This window comes from Microtus oregoni, unplaced genomic scaffold (assembly GCF_018167655.1).
Source record: "Microtus oregoni isolate MIOR12 unplaced genomic scaffold, Mior012 000009F_ref0000495, whole genome shotgun sequence".
Lineage (NCBI taxonomy): Eukaryota > Metazoa > Chordata > Mammalia > Rodentia > Cricetidae > Microtus > Microtus oregoni.
Window position 1 is genome coordinate 26,654,720 of NW_024543068.1, and position 14,569 is coordinate 26,669,288.

At 47.3% G+C, this 14,569-nt stretch overlaps 1 protein-coding gene across 14 annotated transcripts in view; it reads left to right on the forward strand.

The window, feature by feature from the left end:
* Nin (ninein) overlaps nt 1-14,569 on the forward strand; it is a 97,543-nt gene that overhangs the window by 38,372 nt on the left and 44,602 nt on the right. For all 14 annotated transcript variants that reach the window (XM_041658097.1, XM_041658099.1, XM_041658098.1 and 11 more), the window contains 2 exons: nt 11,769-11,808; nt 13,956-14,146. In XM_041658097.1, the coding sequence (XP_041514031.1) occupies nt 11,769-11,808; nt 13,956-14,146 (231 nt within the window). The remainder of the gene's footprint in view (nt 1-11,768; nt 11,809-13,955; nt 14,147-14,569) is intronic.

Genomic DNA, 14,569 nt, shown 5'->3' on the forward strand with positions numbered 1-14,569 from the left:
ATTAGTTTTGTGAGCATGCCACCCTCATGTCCCCGGATGTGTCACGTCTTTGGAGGTGTCGAGAATCTATTCTTTGGGGTCATACCTCAACTCAGAGATCTCAGGCAGTATAGAGGGGGTGGGCCTGGCCTTCCCTGGTGTGAATGTCAGGTGGGGATCTGGAGACAGACTTCTTATGTTCGCAAGATGGGATGCTTAGCTGAGTTTATAGGTCTGCCAGTTCCCCTGCTCACAATGAGTCTGTTCACTGCCTCCCCCCAGCTCCAAAAGTAGCTTTAGATTTTCTCCATGAAGACAATAAAAAAAGATCAGAAACCTGTTATCAGGAGTTGAGCAGAGGGAGGTCTGGCTGTGCTCCCTGGCGGGAAACTAATTTTAGCTCCAGGTTGAGTTCAATCATGCTTTTCCTGAGGTCCTGCCGAGGGAGGCGTGCGTGGGTGGTCGGATAAAACAGTGTTCCACTTGCCTATCAAAGCCATCCCCGGGTACCTCACTTCCCACCAGGAACCCATCCTGTCAGGATGCACAAGCAAGCTGTATCTGAACCGGTAGAGTAGGAAGCTCATCTTTTCCCCCTGGGGCTATTCAAAGGGGAGGCTGCTGCAGGCAGAAGCTTCCACACTAAGGCTGTCATTTCTAGGCTCTGGGGTGGTAGTTCACCGTGTCTTTTTTGTATCATTGTTTGAGAGCCTTTTTCTTGTAAGCATAGCCATAATTATTGGTATTTCTCCATAGTAATTCTCTGCAATTGACCCGTAGCTCCACCTTTCCTCATACTCTTGGAAATGTCCACAAATGAAGATAAGTGTGAGCAAGGCTGTCACAGAGACTGCGCTAAAGCAGCTAAATTTATATTTAATGTAAGCCCGTGTGATGCCTCAGGCTTCGTTAGGCACCAAAAGCTTGAAGCACACGTAGGCACTGTTCACAGTACGCCTTTGTTGGGAGTCGTGGGTGAGGGCCACATGGTCACAGGCCATAGCTACCACGTCTCCCTTTTACAGAATGTATGAAAATAAGCTATGTTGGGGCTGGAGAGATACCTCAGTGTTTAAAAGAACTGGCTGCCCTTCTAGGGGACCCAAGTTCAATTCCCAGCACACACATAGCAGATCACAGCTGTCTATAATTCCAGTTCTGGGGCCTCTGATGTCCTTACACAGACATACATGCAGACAAAACACCAATGCACATGAAATAACATTTAAGAAAAGGAGGGAGAAAGGGAGGGAGGGAGGGAGGGAGGGAGAGAGAGAGAGAGAGAGAAGGAAACAAAGAAGAAAATAAACTTGGCCATGAGACAATTTGGTGATGCTTGGCTTTTGTTTCTGTTCGTCAGTGTTCAAACCCAATATGAATTGTAAACATATTCATCATCTCTGGCCCTTCCCCATCCCCTGGGCTTCTACCAGGCAATTTGATTCTTTCCTTCTGAAAGCAAAAATGTCTAAACTAGCTAATTAAGCATGTCTCTCCTACCAAGTGTAGTTTGCAAGGCAATAAAGCCATTCTGTAGGAAGATTTCTGGGAAGTCTGCAGCACTGAATGTGGTCCTTCGGAAATTTCATTTGGAAAGCAGGATAGAGGATGTGCTAATTCACAGGGCAGGTAGAGCCCACCAGCAGCCGCGATGGGCCTGGTCTCCGATTTAGTGTGTTTATCTGCCGATGGATCCCTTGGGAGTCTGACCTCTCATCTCGGCTGGGATTGAAAGGAAAGTGGCGATTTTTCTTTTAACAGGATCATTTTCACCCAAGTCAATTCAAGAGGACATTCTACTCCGAGTGAATCCCGGCCAACAAAGGGCACATTCTTGGTCCCCGCCTAAGGTGTGACTGATGAGATGGCTTGGTTGACACTGTTTGTGCTTTACTTCATTAAGAAACCAAAGTAAGATTTTAGGTTTCTAAGAGTATATTTTTATCCCCTTTGATAAATAGGTATCAAAGAACCTTGGGCTTTGGGCCCATGTTTCCTCATAGGTAGCTAGCAGGGGAAAGAAAACACACCTGCGCGCACATGCGCACTTGCAAACACAGTTTAATCCTGTTCTCCATTCTTCAGGCTCGGTAGGAAAGACTGTGTAATTAATACAACTGGGGCAGGGACACTTTGCTTTCTGCCCTAGTTGAAAAACAGGGAACACCTTGTTAACTGTTTTCCTCCACAGGGAATGAATTGGGTCTAGTAAGATCTATATCAAGAACAAGGGGTTTTAAACAATTATTTCTCCAACTGCAGACAATAAGGATGTAAGTCAAAACCATTGGCTCACACACTGCAGTTAAGTGAGAACCTGGGAGAAGGGTTCAGTCCGACGGCCACGTTGGCCTGAGGATGTTCACGAAGTCCAGGCTTTGCGTTGCATCTGTGCAGGTCAGCGGTGAAGGTGGTGCTTGGTTAACTAACCCCCCACCAAAAACCCTAAAACAAAAAACTGATTTTGCTGTCTGCATCAATTCAAACTGTTTCAAAAAGTCTGAAAATGACTATCTTTCTCTTGTGTCCATTTTCATATATGTATAACTTGGTGGTGAAACTGTAAATTATTTCCATTATCTGGATAAGTTTTTAATTGTGGGACACACTTTTTTAGTAGCTGAGAGAAGCTCTACTCAGAGGTCTTAGAGTTGAAACACACACATTATTTTTTCATTATCCCTGTTATGTCCCTTGTCCTTCTTTGACAAAGAAAACAGTCTCCTCATTGATGCCGTTTATTCCCGACTCCAGGGATGATGTGCCCAGGACTGACGTTTTATCAATGTTGACGTTTTATTAATGTTATTCCAGCCTTCCCCTTTATGATTGTCGGTCTCATTAGATCACTTGACTCCTCCCATATGGGATCGTCGATCCCTTGAATGTGACCTAATACCTCAGAAGCCTCTTCGAAGCTAACAAGACAACATTTGTTCTTACAAGACCCCAGTCGGTCTTTCCAAGTTACACCGAGAGGGTATCCCTTAAAGTCTGTCTCTGCTCCACCCCCTTCTAGACCAGTAATCTCTGATACTCAATTTTTAACAAGAAACTTAAGACAGACAGCAAGTCAAAACTGAACTAATGATGATAGTCACCCCTGCCAACAAACCATTAAGTATCTTTTATAGACAGAAATTTGTTTACACCCCCCCCCCATTCAGCAGCCGTAAGGAGTAGAAGAGTAGAGACTGCCTGTTCTACTCAGCGAGACCCTGCATCGTTGGTAGTGTTTGTCTAAACTTAGGTTCAATCCTCAGTGCCTCCAGACTTTAAAATCCACTCGCTCCCAGCCTTGCTAAGGGAAGAGGCTTCACTCGGCATTTCTTTGCGTTGGCAGCCCTTGGAGGCTTTTTGGCAGTGCACTAGGACTTGGGTGGATGCGTGTGCATTTAAAAGCCATACATTAATTCCCGTTATCCCCGACTCTTACTTGCAGCGTTTAATTGCCTTCTGAGATGAAGGCACCAATTTGCATTCCAGTCCAGTAGCTCCTCCCTGAGTTCAAAACAGAGAGACTGGAAGCTGGGCTGCCAGGCTCTCCACTGCCTTAGCCTTCAGAGGTGGCAGAGTGGGAAATGAGCCCCAGTCCCAGGAAGTGCACGCCGCAGAAACAAAAGCCAGACCCCCAGGCACATTCAGCTTCCCATATCCAGCTCAGAGTGCAGCTTTCTAGACATTTAAGATGAACCAAACACGCCACTGTGCTTTCAATCATGCGTACACTCCCTAAACAGATCCTGGTTCTCTTCAGAGACACCCTGCACTGTGACTCTCGGTCTCAGCCTTCTGTGAGTTTGTCTGTCTAGGAAATTGTATTGTGCTTCCTCTGGGCTTTTACAAGGCATTCCCTTTTCAAAATTAATGTGCTTCAGTCTCCTGAGCTGCAAAGATCATCTCAGCAACCTCTGTCTCGGAAGAGTAGCCCTGTGTATGCCCGTAATTATTTTAATTAGCCATACATTCTGTAGGGCGCAAAGGTCTTAGCTGGAGCAGATGGCTAGTTCGGGCAGTGGCTGGCCTATTGTGGGGGCGGGCATGTAGTCCGAAGGCAGTGACTGGCCTATTGTGGGGGGGGGGCATGCGGTCTGAAGGCGGTGGCTGGCCTATTGTGGGGGGGGCATGCCGTCTGAAGGCGGTGGCTGGCCTATTGTGGGGGGGGACATGTGGTCTTAAGGCGGTGGCTGGCCTATTGTAGGTTGGGGGGGGCACACGGTCCGAAGGCTGCAGATGGTGGCTCCACTTTGGGGCTAGAAGCCAGGGATCCAAGAGACTTTGGCCATCTGCTCTGTAGTCCCCCAAAGCAGGTGTCCCTCTGAAGAAAGCATTCCTGAAATTGGTACATTGTGGCTGATGTGTCCAGGGTACCTCAGCCAGCTGTAAAACAATCCAGCTGGCCACAATGGCCAGTGTGACATTAAGATGTGTGACCCTTGGGTTGGGTGCAAGGGCATCCTTTGTCTAACCGAGAAGGGTGAGGACCGCTTTCTGTAGCAGCCATTTGGGGACCAGGAAACCTCTGACCCCATCTCCTGCATCTTCCCTGTAAATAAGGAATCGCAGGGTAGCCCAGGCCAGCTGTACTGATCCAGGAGCCTCTGTGGAAACGAAGGTCAGGGGGCAGGGAGGCTTCTCACAAGTTGAGTCCCAGTTGATTGCTCCAGCACAATTACCATGCCAAAATTTAGCTCCTCCCACCCCCAGTCTTCCTAAGGCATAATTGACCATTGTATTGTTTATGGTTACGAAGATGTTTTGTATCCGAAGGTATCTTTGTTAGGCTTAGACAATGTGAACTGAGAATGGAGCCACTTTACCTGTTAGAGCTGTGGTTGCTTGTTCCCCTCATTCCTAAAGCTGACGTTGGGCCGTCTGCTGTGTCTTCTGTCCTCCTCCTGTTCCGAGCATCAAGGAGCAAGGAGAGTGGCTGCTAGCTCCTTACTCTATTTAGTAAGTAGACCTCCTAAGCATCACGTAGACCCTGGCACTGTCCAGTGCTTTCCAGTGTGAAGCATGCCTTCACAGGGAAGAGCTGCTATGCATTTACCCATGGGGAGACTGAGGCACGAGAAGGGTAAGTGATTTGGCCAAAGTACCCATGCCACTAAAGGGCAACGAGCCTCGGCGGTCCAGCTTTGGAGTTCAACCTCCCGACCTCATCATTGTTCTGATGGAAAGATAGCAGTAGTTTGGCCATCTCTAAGACACACCTCCATGTCCTGCTCGTGGGGTGGAGCACATCCCCACTTTGTGAGTGAGCAGTAGCAGGAGGTCCCTAAACAGAGAACAGTCTTTGCCCAGCCCTGTGTGACTTTGCCTCCCTGGGTCCTGAGTACCCAAGGTGTGTGGAGTGATGTTTACATGTTCTGACACCCACCCCTCACCCAGTGCTCACATGCACCCACCCACTCAGAGGACCCCCCCCCCCCCCATGGCTTTACAGGACTGAATGGCAAAGTCTCTTCTGGTGGATTCAGCACCCTAGCCTTGGGCCTCCCTGCTCCTGCCCTTCAGGGCCCTTCCTGATTACCCTCCAGTACTCTGGATGGACCTGTGCCTAGAGGCCTCCTGCCAGCCCTCACTTCACTGGGGTGACCATCAGCAATTAAAGGACCCTGTTCCACAATGATGCCTCCTTTTATTGGTGCTGTTTCTGTAACTGAATGATCTAATCTCCCCCCCCCCCAGCTTTTTAATTGGACTCACTGGCTCCAGGCAGTAAGAATGAAAATAAATGAAGCGTGAATGAATCGGCTCTTCCCTTACCCACCCCATCCCCTCAAATCGCAATTTAATAACAAACATTCAGCTTTTATGAGCCTCCCTCCCTCTTAAAGGAACAGACCCTTCCTTTGGACTAAGGAGAGGCAGACTTTGGTCATGTCAGGGTGAGGAACTCTGGTCTCTGGCAGAGGTGATCTTGGAATGCGATAGAGCCGTTAGGGTGAATTCACTGCCTCCCACAGGGTGGCTCCGGGTCCATCAGTGCTTCTTGCCAAAGGCCATTGGAGGATGCTGGGGAAACTGTCACCCAGAGTTCAGTTCAGCTTGTTATCCCTCACCCTGGGACCCATCATCTTCAGGTTTTTTGAGAAACCATTGCTGCTAAGTGATGCCTGGACTTTGGAAGCTGGGGCTGGGCTGGGCTGGGCTACCCTTTCATCCTCTGCTAGCATATATGGTATGTAATGATGGGTTCCGTTCAGACATTTGCATGCACGTACGCCATGTGCTTTGATTATATTCACCGCTGATCCCTTACCCTGACCAGCCCCCATTCTGCTGTCATGTCTTTGTTGGTGATTCCCTGTGTTTAATTCAGGTTGCTTATGGAAGGAGTTATTTATGGGAACATGGACACTGATCAGTGGCTGGCTATGCCACTGAAAAAAACGTCTTTCCTACCCCCAGGCACCATTAACTGCCTACAAAGTCTCAGGCAGGGGTGGGGCCCTGTGATTCCTCCCCACTCCATGACGGAATGTTGGAGGTCTTATGAAGGTGGTCAGATGTGCTATGAACTCCAGGGCAGTGCCCATGGCATGCCTAGTGTTGGGCTTTCTCAGGACTGAACTTTGGGACGGTTGCTGTCCCCACGGCAAGGCTTCGCTGAGGGTCTCCGATGGACCCATGCTCTGCTGAGCTCAGGAGACATTGGTAGTGTTCACCTGCCTCAGCAACCCTGGCTTCCCTCCAACCTGCAGCCACCAGTCTGTCGCAGAAGGTGACTCCCAGAGGGGGAGAACCCCGAGTCGCTACAGTTAAGTTAGCGAGGGTACTGAGAGCTACGCTTGTTAATGCTGCAGAAAATCCTTTAGGACAATGGAGAGAATAAGAGTTTATCCTATAGTCCCTCAACTAAAATGAGTCCTGTTTTTAATTACCTATTTCCTTCTGGTCTTTGTCTGGTGATATAAATATTTGCTGCCAGCAATAATCATAGCACAGATCGTATTTTTGTTATGTTCTTTCATATCATTTAGTAAAATGTTTCCCCATGTTCCTACATGGTTTTTTAATTGCTTTTAGTGACTACATTATGTAGTACCATTATGCTTTATTCCCTATTGTTGAATATTTAAGTAGTTTTAAATACTTTGTTGTTACAAAAGTACCTCAGTATACATATTTGTGCACATGGCTTTCTCCTTTTTTTTTTTGAAATTTTCTTTAGATAACTAATGAGATTATTGGGTTGAAGAGTGTGAATATTTTTATTTTGATACATAAAGCCATTTTCATTATGAAAGTAGTAATATCCATGCACATGGCTGCCAGCCATACATGAACAGGGCTGCTTCAGACTTGGTGGGAATGGGGGCTGTAGCTTAAATACTTAGACAATTCAATCATAGCGGTTCAGTAATGACGGTTATGAGCCCGGTTTTAGCTCCTATGACCTTGTGTGGTGTTGAGTGAACCACACCGCTGTGAGATGCTGCTGAGGTGAGCTGCCATCTGTACCCCATGCATCTCTGCTGGCACTCAGTGGTTAGGGTACCGTTCCGGCAGAGGATGCCCCCCACCCCGCTGTCAGTTCAGTTCCCAGCATCATGTCAGGCTGCTCACCACTGCCTGGAAGTCTAACTCCAGGAGATCTGACACCTTCTGGTCTCACCTGTGTGTATCCGACACAGACACACTTGAACATGATTAAATAAAATCCTTTTTAAAGAATGCACAGATACTTCCAGAGACATAGCCGAATTGAAATATTTAATTTTGAATATAGGGGTGAAAAGAATTCCACAAATACAAATTTCATATGTATTGCCTACAGAGGAGCCCCCACAAAAATAGCAAGGCTATAGTGTGTATGTGCCAGGCACAGTGCTAAGCACTTGGCTCATACTTCAGTAAATTCACACTGCTTTGTTCCCATATACCTGTGTTATATGTATTAGCAGTGATTAAAATATGGTGTGTAAGAGAGCTGTCAACCTTGTTCTCATGAGGCTTACTAGTAAAGTAGTGTAGGATATTAAGGAGATAGAAAATAAAGTAGTGTACAACAGATTTACTCTAAGGACTCATGAGAACATTTAAGTTTCAATTTGAAGCTCATTTAGAGACACTAAAATATTAGCTGTACTTTATTTTGGCATGCATGTGGGTGCATTTTCATGATTTGTTAGTAGTTTTGAGTTTCATTTTATTTGCCCCCTTTGTTATAAGTATTTTATTATTTTTAAATTAATACGCTTTTTTTTTTTTTTTGGATTTTTGAGACAGGGTTTCTCCGTAGCTTTTTTGGTTTCTGTCCTGGAACTAGCTCTTGTAGACCAGGCTGGCCTCGAACTCACAGAGATCCGCCTGCCTCTGCCTCCCGAGTGCTGGGATTAAAGGCGTGCGCCACCACCGCTCGGCCTTTGTTCCCATTTTATAGAGAGATAAACTAAGGCCAGAGAGGTCAAGCAACTTACATAAGATTAACTCCATAAGTAAGTTGGAATTCAATACCAGGCAGTCTAGTTCCAAATCTAGCATAGTCTCTATTCTGGGCCTTCCAGTGGGCAGAGGTGAGAAAGAAATGGGCAGGCAGGGGCTATCCTGGACGGTGGTGGGCCAGTGGTGGGGGTGGGCATGCCTACCCTGACTGTAGACGTGTGAGACACTGGAAACTCTGCTTCCGCTCTCTATTTTAACACGCACGGGGAAGTTCATGAGGAAATGTGAGAAACCACACCAACCCCGTCACTTCAGGAATTGTTACCAAAGACTTTTTGAAGCTGGCTGTTGCTCTTTCATTTTTGTTCCCAGATGCTATATCCCTGCAGAGGCTCTTTATGCTTTGAGCCCAATGAAAACGTTTTCCTCCCGTGTCCCCCATCACTGTCTACCATTTTAAAAAAAAAATGGTCATGAACAACTTGTAGCTTAATAGTTTCATTTGGACCAATGGTTCAGAAGTCATATTTAATATATTATTTGTGGATTTAGTCGGTTCGATTTTAGGGTACTCAGATGTTGAATAATGAATTGCATAATTTCAGGAGCCAAGGTAGGGTGGGCATTTGACTCAGTCTGTTAGCAGGCAGGATGCTTTCGTTAGTGAGCCTCTATGGGTTTGAAGTTTTATGTATTCCAGCAGTCTAATCCTGGTCAGACCCAGTAACTGAGGAAATCCAGGGAGGTCTTTTGCCTGCTCCTCCCTCCCTGCTTCCAGGCTGCACACACCTATCAGCGTAGACCTCCATCTTTCTCTAGAAGCATCGGCAATTGAGGCCATGAAATTATAACCCCAAGAAGACAAGGAGGACTCACTGGGCATTGCTGGTTCACCCCAGCAGTGCCTTGTCCGTCGGTCACTTTTAGCTGTGATCTGAGCAGCTGCAGGTGACTTGGTTATCCTGAGAACACGGCCTTTGGCGAGCTTCAGTTTAGCAAGAATTTTCTGTTCCAGGATTTCACTTTGAGTTTTCAGCTTAGCTGAGTCCGTGGCATCTTTAGGGTCCCTGTGGAATAAGGAGCTGTGACTCTCAGACATTGAAGAGGTCTCCACCGTGAGTGTAATGGCTAATATTGTTAATTTGATGGGATCTAGAGTCACTTGGAGACAAGCCTCTGGGCTTACCAGTGAGGGGTTAGCTAGATTAGCTTAGTTAAACTGGGGGGATCCGCATTAACTGTGGGCAGTACCGTTCCGTGAGCTGGGGTCCTAGACTGAACAAAAAGGAGAAAAAGTAGCATGAACAGAGGCCTCCATGGCCCTCTGCTTCCTGACTGGGGACACAGTGTGTCTAGCTGTCTCCTGTATCATGCACCCCCTTCCATGATGGTCTGTGTCTCCTGGAGCTGTACGTTGAGACAAACCCCTCCACATCCTAAGGTTGTTTCTGCCGGGTAGCTAAGACAATGCGTGAGTCTGAGGAATGGCTAGACCTGCTGAGGCTGCCGGAAAGACCGCTAAGTCGTGTCAACTCGAACTACCGAAAGACAGTGTTTGATGGAGGCGTCTTTGCACGACGCACCATCTGCCGTGAGGAATCCAGGAGTTAATTAGGCCCATCTTCCTGCTGTGTTTATTTCAGGAGTCTAAGAAATCAACCAGCGTTATGCAGTTCAACCATCTCAGAGAACAGGTTTCTCTGAGTATATTCTCAGTATATTCTCAATATTTAGGATAAAAGGCAACCTTATTCATCAAATTTTTATTTGGTTTCCTTCCCTTTTTAATTAATTAATTTATTTATTTATTTTGCCTGTGTGCAAAGAAACAAGTTTCATTCACATACATCATTGTGCTTTGTTCTGATCTGCCCCTCTCACTGTCCTCCCAAATAGTCCAGTCTCCCTGTGGCTGTGACGAAGCCCACACTTACACAAAGCTAGCTCCCAGGCCCCTTACTTCTGCCTCCTGAGTGCTGGTATTTATGGGCATGGGCCAGCACATCTGCGGATTACAGTTGTTTGCTATGTTAGCAGCCTAGATTCTGGTAAGAGGAGGCCTCTTTTCTCAGTGTGGAACCTCGCTGTGGGATGGGAGCAATAGGCATCTTGCTCGGGAAGCCCAGACCATTTGCAGAACAACCAAAGCCGCTAAGGAACTACATGTTATAACTGGTCCATGGAAGATTGGCACAGAACTTGGCCAATGGAGCAGGGGCTGGATTTGTTCCTGATTTGGGATGAGTGGGTATTTAGCAGTACAAAATCCATATGCTCTGACCTCGGAGGAGACGCACCGGAACCTCAGTCTGATAAGGGTCTGTGGGTGGACTAGTTCACTTCCCTCAAGCTCGGTGTCATTTACTTCCAGCATGGAGTGTGTTTAGTTTCCTCTAAACAGATGTTTAGACCACATCTGTGTCTGAGCTCAGTGGCAAGCACACCTTCAGCAAATATGAATGACTCCACCTGTTGGCTTTGCTCTTTGTGGTGCAGATGGCCCTCAGGGCTCAGTTTAGCCGTTGCTGCTTTTAGGACGTCCACCCTCACCTTCCAAGCCTGACATTTCTTACCCAGGAACCATCACATCTTCCTCTCTTTCTGGCCCCCATGTCTTCATTAGCATCGGTACTTTTTGAGATTACAATATAATTACAGCTCTCCCTTCCCTTTTCTCACGCCTAGCCCTCCCACTATACCACACCTCCTTGTTCTGTAAATTCATGTGTGGTCTCTTTCTTTCATTAATTCTTACATGCATATGTTGATGTCTATTCATAGATATTCCTAAATATATCCTGCTCAGTCTATACACTGTTACTCATATGTAGGTCTTCAGGGCTTGGTGTGCTCTTCCCGAGGGAAGACTATTTCTTCTACTCTAAGCATTCCACAGTTGTCCGCCCTTCTTTGTGTGAGGTTGAGGCTCCGCCCACTTTGGCATGCGCATCAGTGCTCTCCTTGCTCTGCTGTTGTTTAGGTAGTTGTGTTGGTGAGACTCAATGGGCATAGCTGATACTCTGGCTCCTGCAATCTTTCTGCCCCTCCTTCACGTATGTACCTTTTCAGACAAAAGATATGTGTGTTCTGCTCTTGGTTGAGGTCCCAAGACATAGCATGAAGGTGAACACTCAGTCTGCACTTACTGAAAAACAAACTTGGGAATTTGGATGGACATTTGCTGGTTGGCAAACTCCGGACGTTTGTTTGGGGCTGGTGTAAGAGGTTGTAACAGGATTTGTCACTGAAGAAGTAACCTTGAAAATGACAAGTTCTTAGTGGCGTGCAAAGGCAGCACCTTGTGCTGGTGCTGGCGAGGCCTGCAAAGAACAGTCTATTTCAAGAGGTTTCAACCTGTTGGGTTTAAATGTGCACTAATCTTCTGTTGCCTTTTCTAGCACTGGAAGACACAGCACAGTGAGGAGTATGAAGCAGAAGGTAAGAGAGAGCGTTGGGGTGGGAGGGGACTGCTGAGGAGGTGGGAGGGGACTGCTGAGAAGGTGGCAGTGGGTGGGGACTGCTAAGGTGGTGGACAGTGGGTGGGGACTACTGAGGAGGTGGGCGGGGACTCATGAGGAGGTGGACAGTGGGTGGGGACTGCCGAGGAGGTGGGCGGGGACTGCTGAGGAGGTAGGAGGGAACTGCTGAGGAGGTGGACAGTGGGTGAGGACTGCTAAGGCGGTAGACAGTGGGTGGAGACTACTGAGGAGGTAGGCGGGAACTGCTGAGGAGGTGTACAGTGGGTGGGGACTGCCGAGGAGGTGGGCGGGAACTGCTGAGGAGGTGTACAGTGGGTGGGGACTGCTGAGGAGGTGGACAGTGGGTGGGGACTGCCGAGGAGGTGGGCGGGAACTGCTGAGGAGGTGTACAGTGGGTGGGGACTGCTGAGGAGGTGGACAGTGGGTGGGGACTGCCGAGGAGGTGGGCGGGGACTGCTGAGGAGGGACTGCCCTTGGCTATTATGGCTGAGGCAGGCACTCTGTACCCACTTGCTTGCTCCTTCCCTGGAAGCTAGCTGGGCATTGACATTAGGACCAACAGCACCAGAAAAAAAGCAAACAACATTTCCAAGTGATACTTCATCTTCAAGTCCTAGCTATTAATATGACCTGAAAGACGGCTTCTCAGGGTTCTTATTGCTGTGAAGAGACTCCATGACCCTGGCAACTCTTACAAAGGAAAACATTCCATTGGGACTGGCTTACAGTTCATAGGTTTAGTCCGTTATCATGTTAGGAAGCATGGAGGCATGCAGGGAGACTTTGTGCTGGAGAGGTAGCTGCTAGTTCTCCATCTGAATCGGCAGGCAGCAAGAAGTGGCAATGATACTGGCCAGGCTTGAGCTTCTGAGACTTTAAAGCCCGCCCCCAAGTGACACACCTCCAACAAGGCCACACCTCCTAATAGTGCCACTCCCTTTGGGCCTATAGGGGAACCATTTTCATTCAAACCACCATAACTTCTAATATGTAGCAGCCCACTTGCAGACCAGTTAGTCTCTGTTCAGACTCTCAAAGGAATGTGAATGTCCTGGTAAGTGCATCCTTTCCAAGTGTCCGGTACTGATCATACACTTGAAGCAGAACACATTGATCTTCTGGCCACCAGATGGCACTGTGGTTCAGCAGCAGGAGCCCTCCGCTTTCTCTTCTGCTAACCCCAGATGAGCTGTGGTTAAGTATAATTAAAACAATGTGTTCTCTGGCTCTCCAGCCTGGACTAACAGGATAGTGATGGGTTTAATTTCTGTCAATAAATGGCATGAATGACACCAATTAGTCCTTTCCGTCGTCAGTGGTTCTTCCAGGTACAGAAAATAGGTCCGATAGTTATCCCATGATGACTTCGTGGGCTCTCACATTTACAGCTTCAATTTAGAAGCAAGATGGTTAATACCAGATAAATAGTCTTGTGTTTCAATAAGTAGCCGGGCCCTCTCTTCAAACATTGTATCCTTCAGCTTGCCACGTCTTCTTTTAAGTTGCATTCTTGGGTTTCTGTGGGTCAGGGAGATTTGGAGACTAGCTGAACCTTGAAAGGCTCATTATGGTTGTTTCCTTCCCAGGAAAAGAGGCTGTGATGCTTAGACCAGAAAGAAAACAGAAATAAAAAATTCTGGGAAGGCCTCAGTTGAGGCCTTTGACCTGTGTCTCCTCAGTGTGAGATAATGTTCCTTTCTTGTGGGCGGCCGTCCCAGAGCAAAAAATGCCTCCTTACAATGGGACGTCAGCACCAAATCAAATCAATTTACAATGGGACGTCAGCACCAAATCAAAGCAGGGGCAATATTTATAGTTGTCTCATACAATATGTATTTGAGGATAGAGAGATGGTTTTGTAGTTAAGAGTACTAGTTGTTCCTTTCAGAGGACCCAGGTTCGAGTCCCAGTAGCACCTCTGTAACTGTAGTTCCTCCATGGACACTATATGCATGTGGTGCACAGACATACATGCAAGCAAAACACTCATGCATGCAAAAGTACAAAAACAATTGAAAGATCTACTCTCCAAAGGTATGTTTTCTGTTACAGCCACCATCCCTGTGGGAATCCTTTGAACACAACACAGTCTATGCTCGATTTTAGGTCAGCTAAGGTTTTGGAACCCGGATGACCTGAATGCTTCACACAGTGGGTCTTGCCCTCCCCAAGACTGGATAGAAGAGAAACTGCAAGAGGTTTGCGAAGATCTGGGGATCACTCGAGATGGTCACCTGAACCGGAAGAAGCTGGTTTCCATCTGTGAACAGTACGGCTTACAGAACGTGGATGGAGCGGTAACCGGGTGCTTTGTTCTCATTTGGGGCTGATACTGTGGCTACCCTGTGAGAGACATGCATTCTTTCTCCCTAGAAAGACAGCCTAGGGGAAAGTCATGCTGTGTGGTAGAAATCAAAGCTGATGTGACTGAGCTTCCTGAATATATAATACGGTCCCCTACTGTGCTATGTTACCTCATATGAGATAACCAGACGAGCTCAGCACTGCCAGCATATCGCTGTAGAAGCATCACCCAAAAGAGGAAAATGTGGGGAAACATGGAAGAATTAAGGAACGCCAGAGACTGAAATTAGAGTGTTTTGAAGGCCGGGCTGCTGGGTTTGCAGTTCTGGAAAGATCTCAGTGTCATCGCTTGTCACTTGGAGACACTGAAGTGGTGAATGGGACAGGCAGCTTCAGCAACCTCGGTCTGAAGTTTG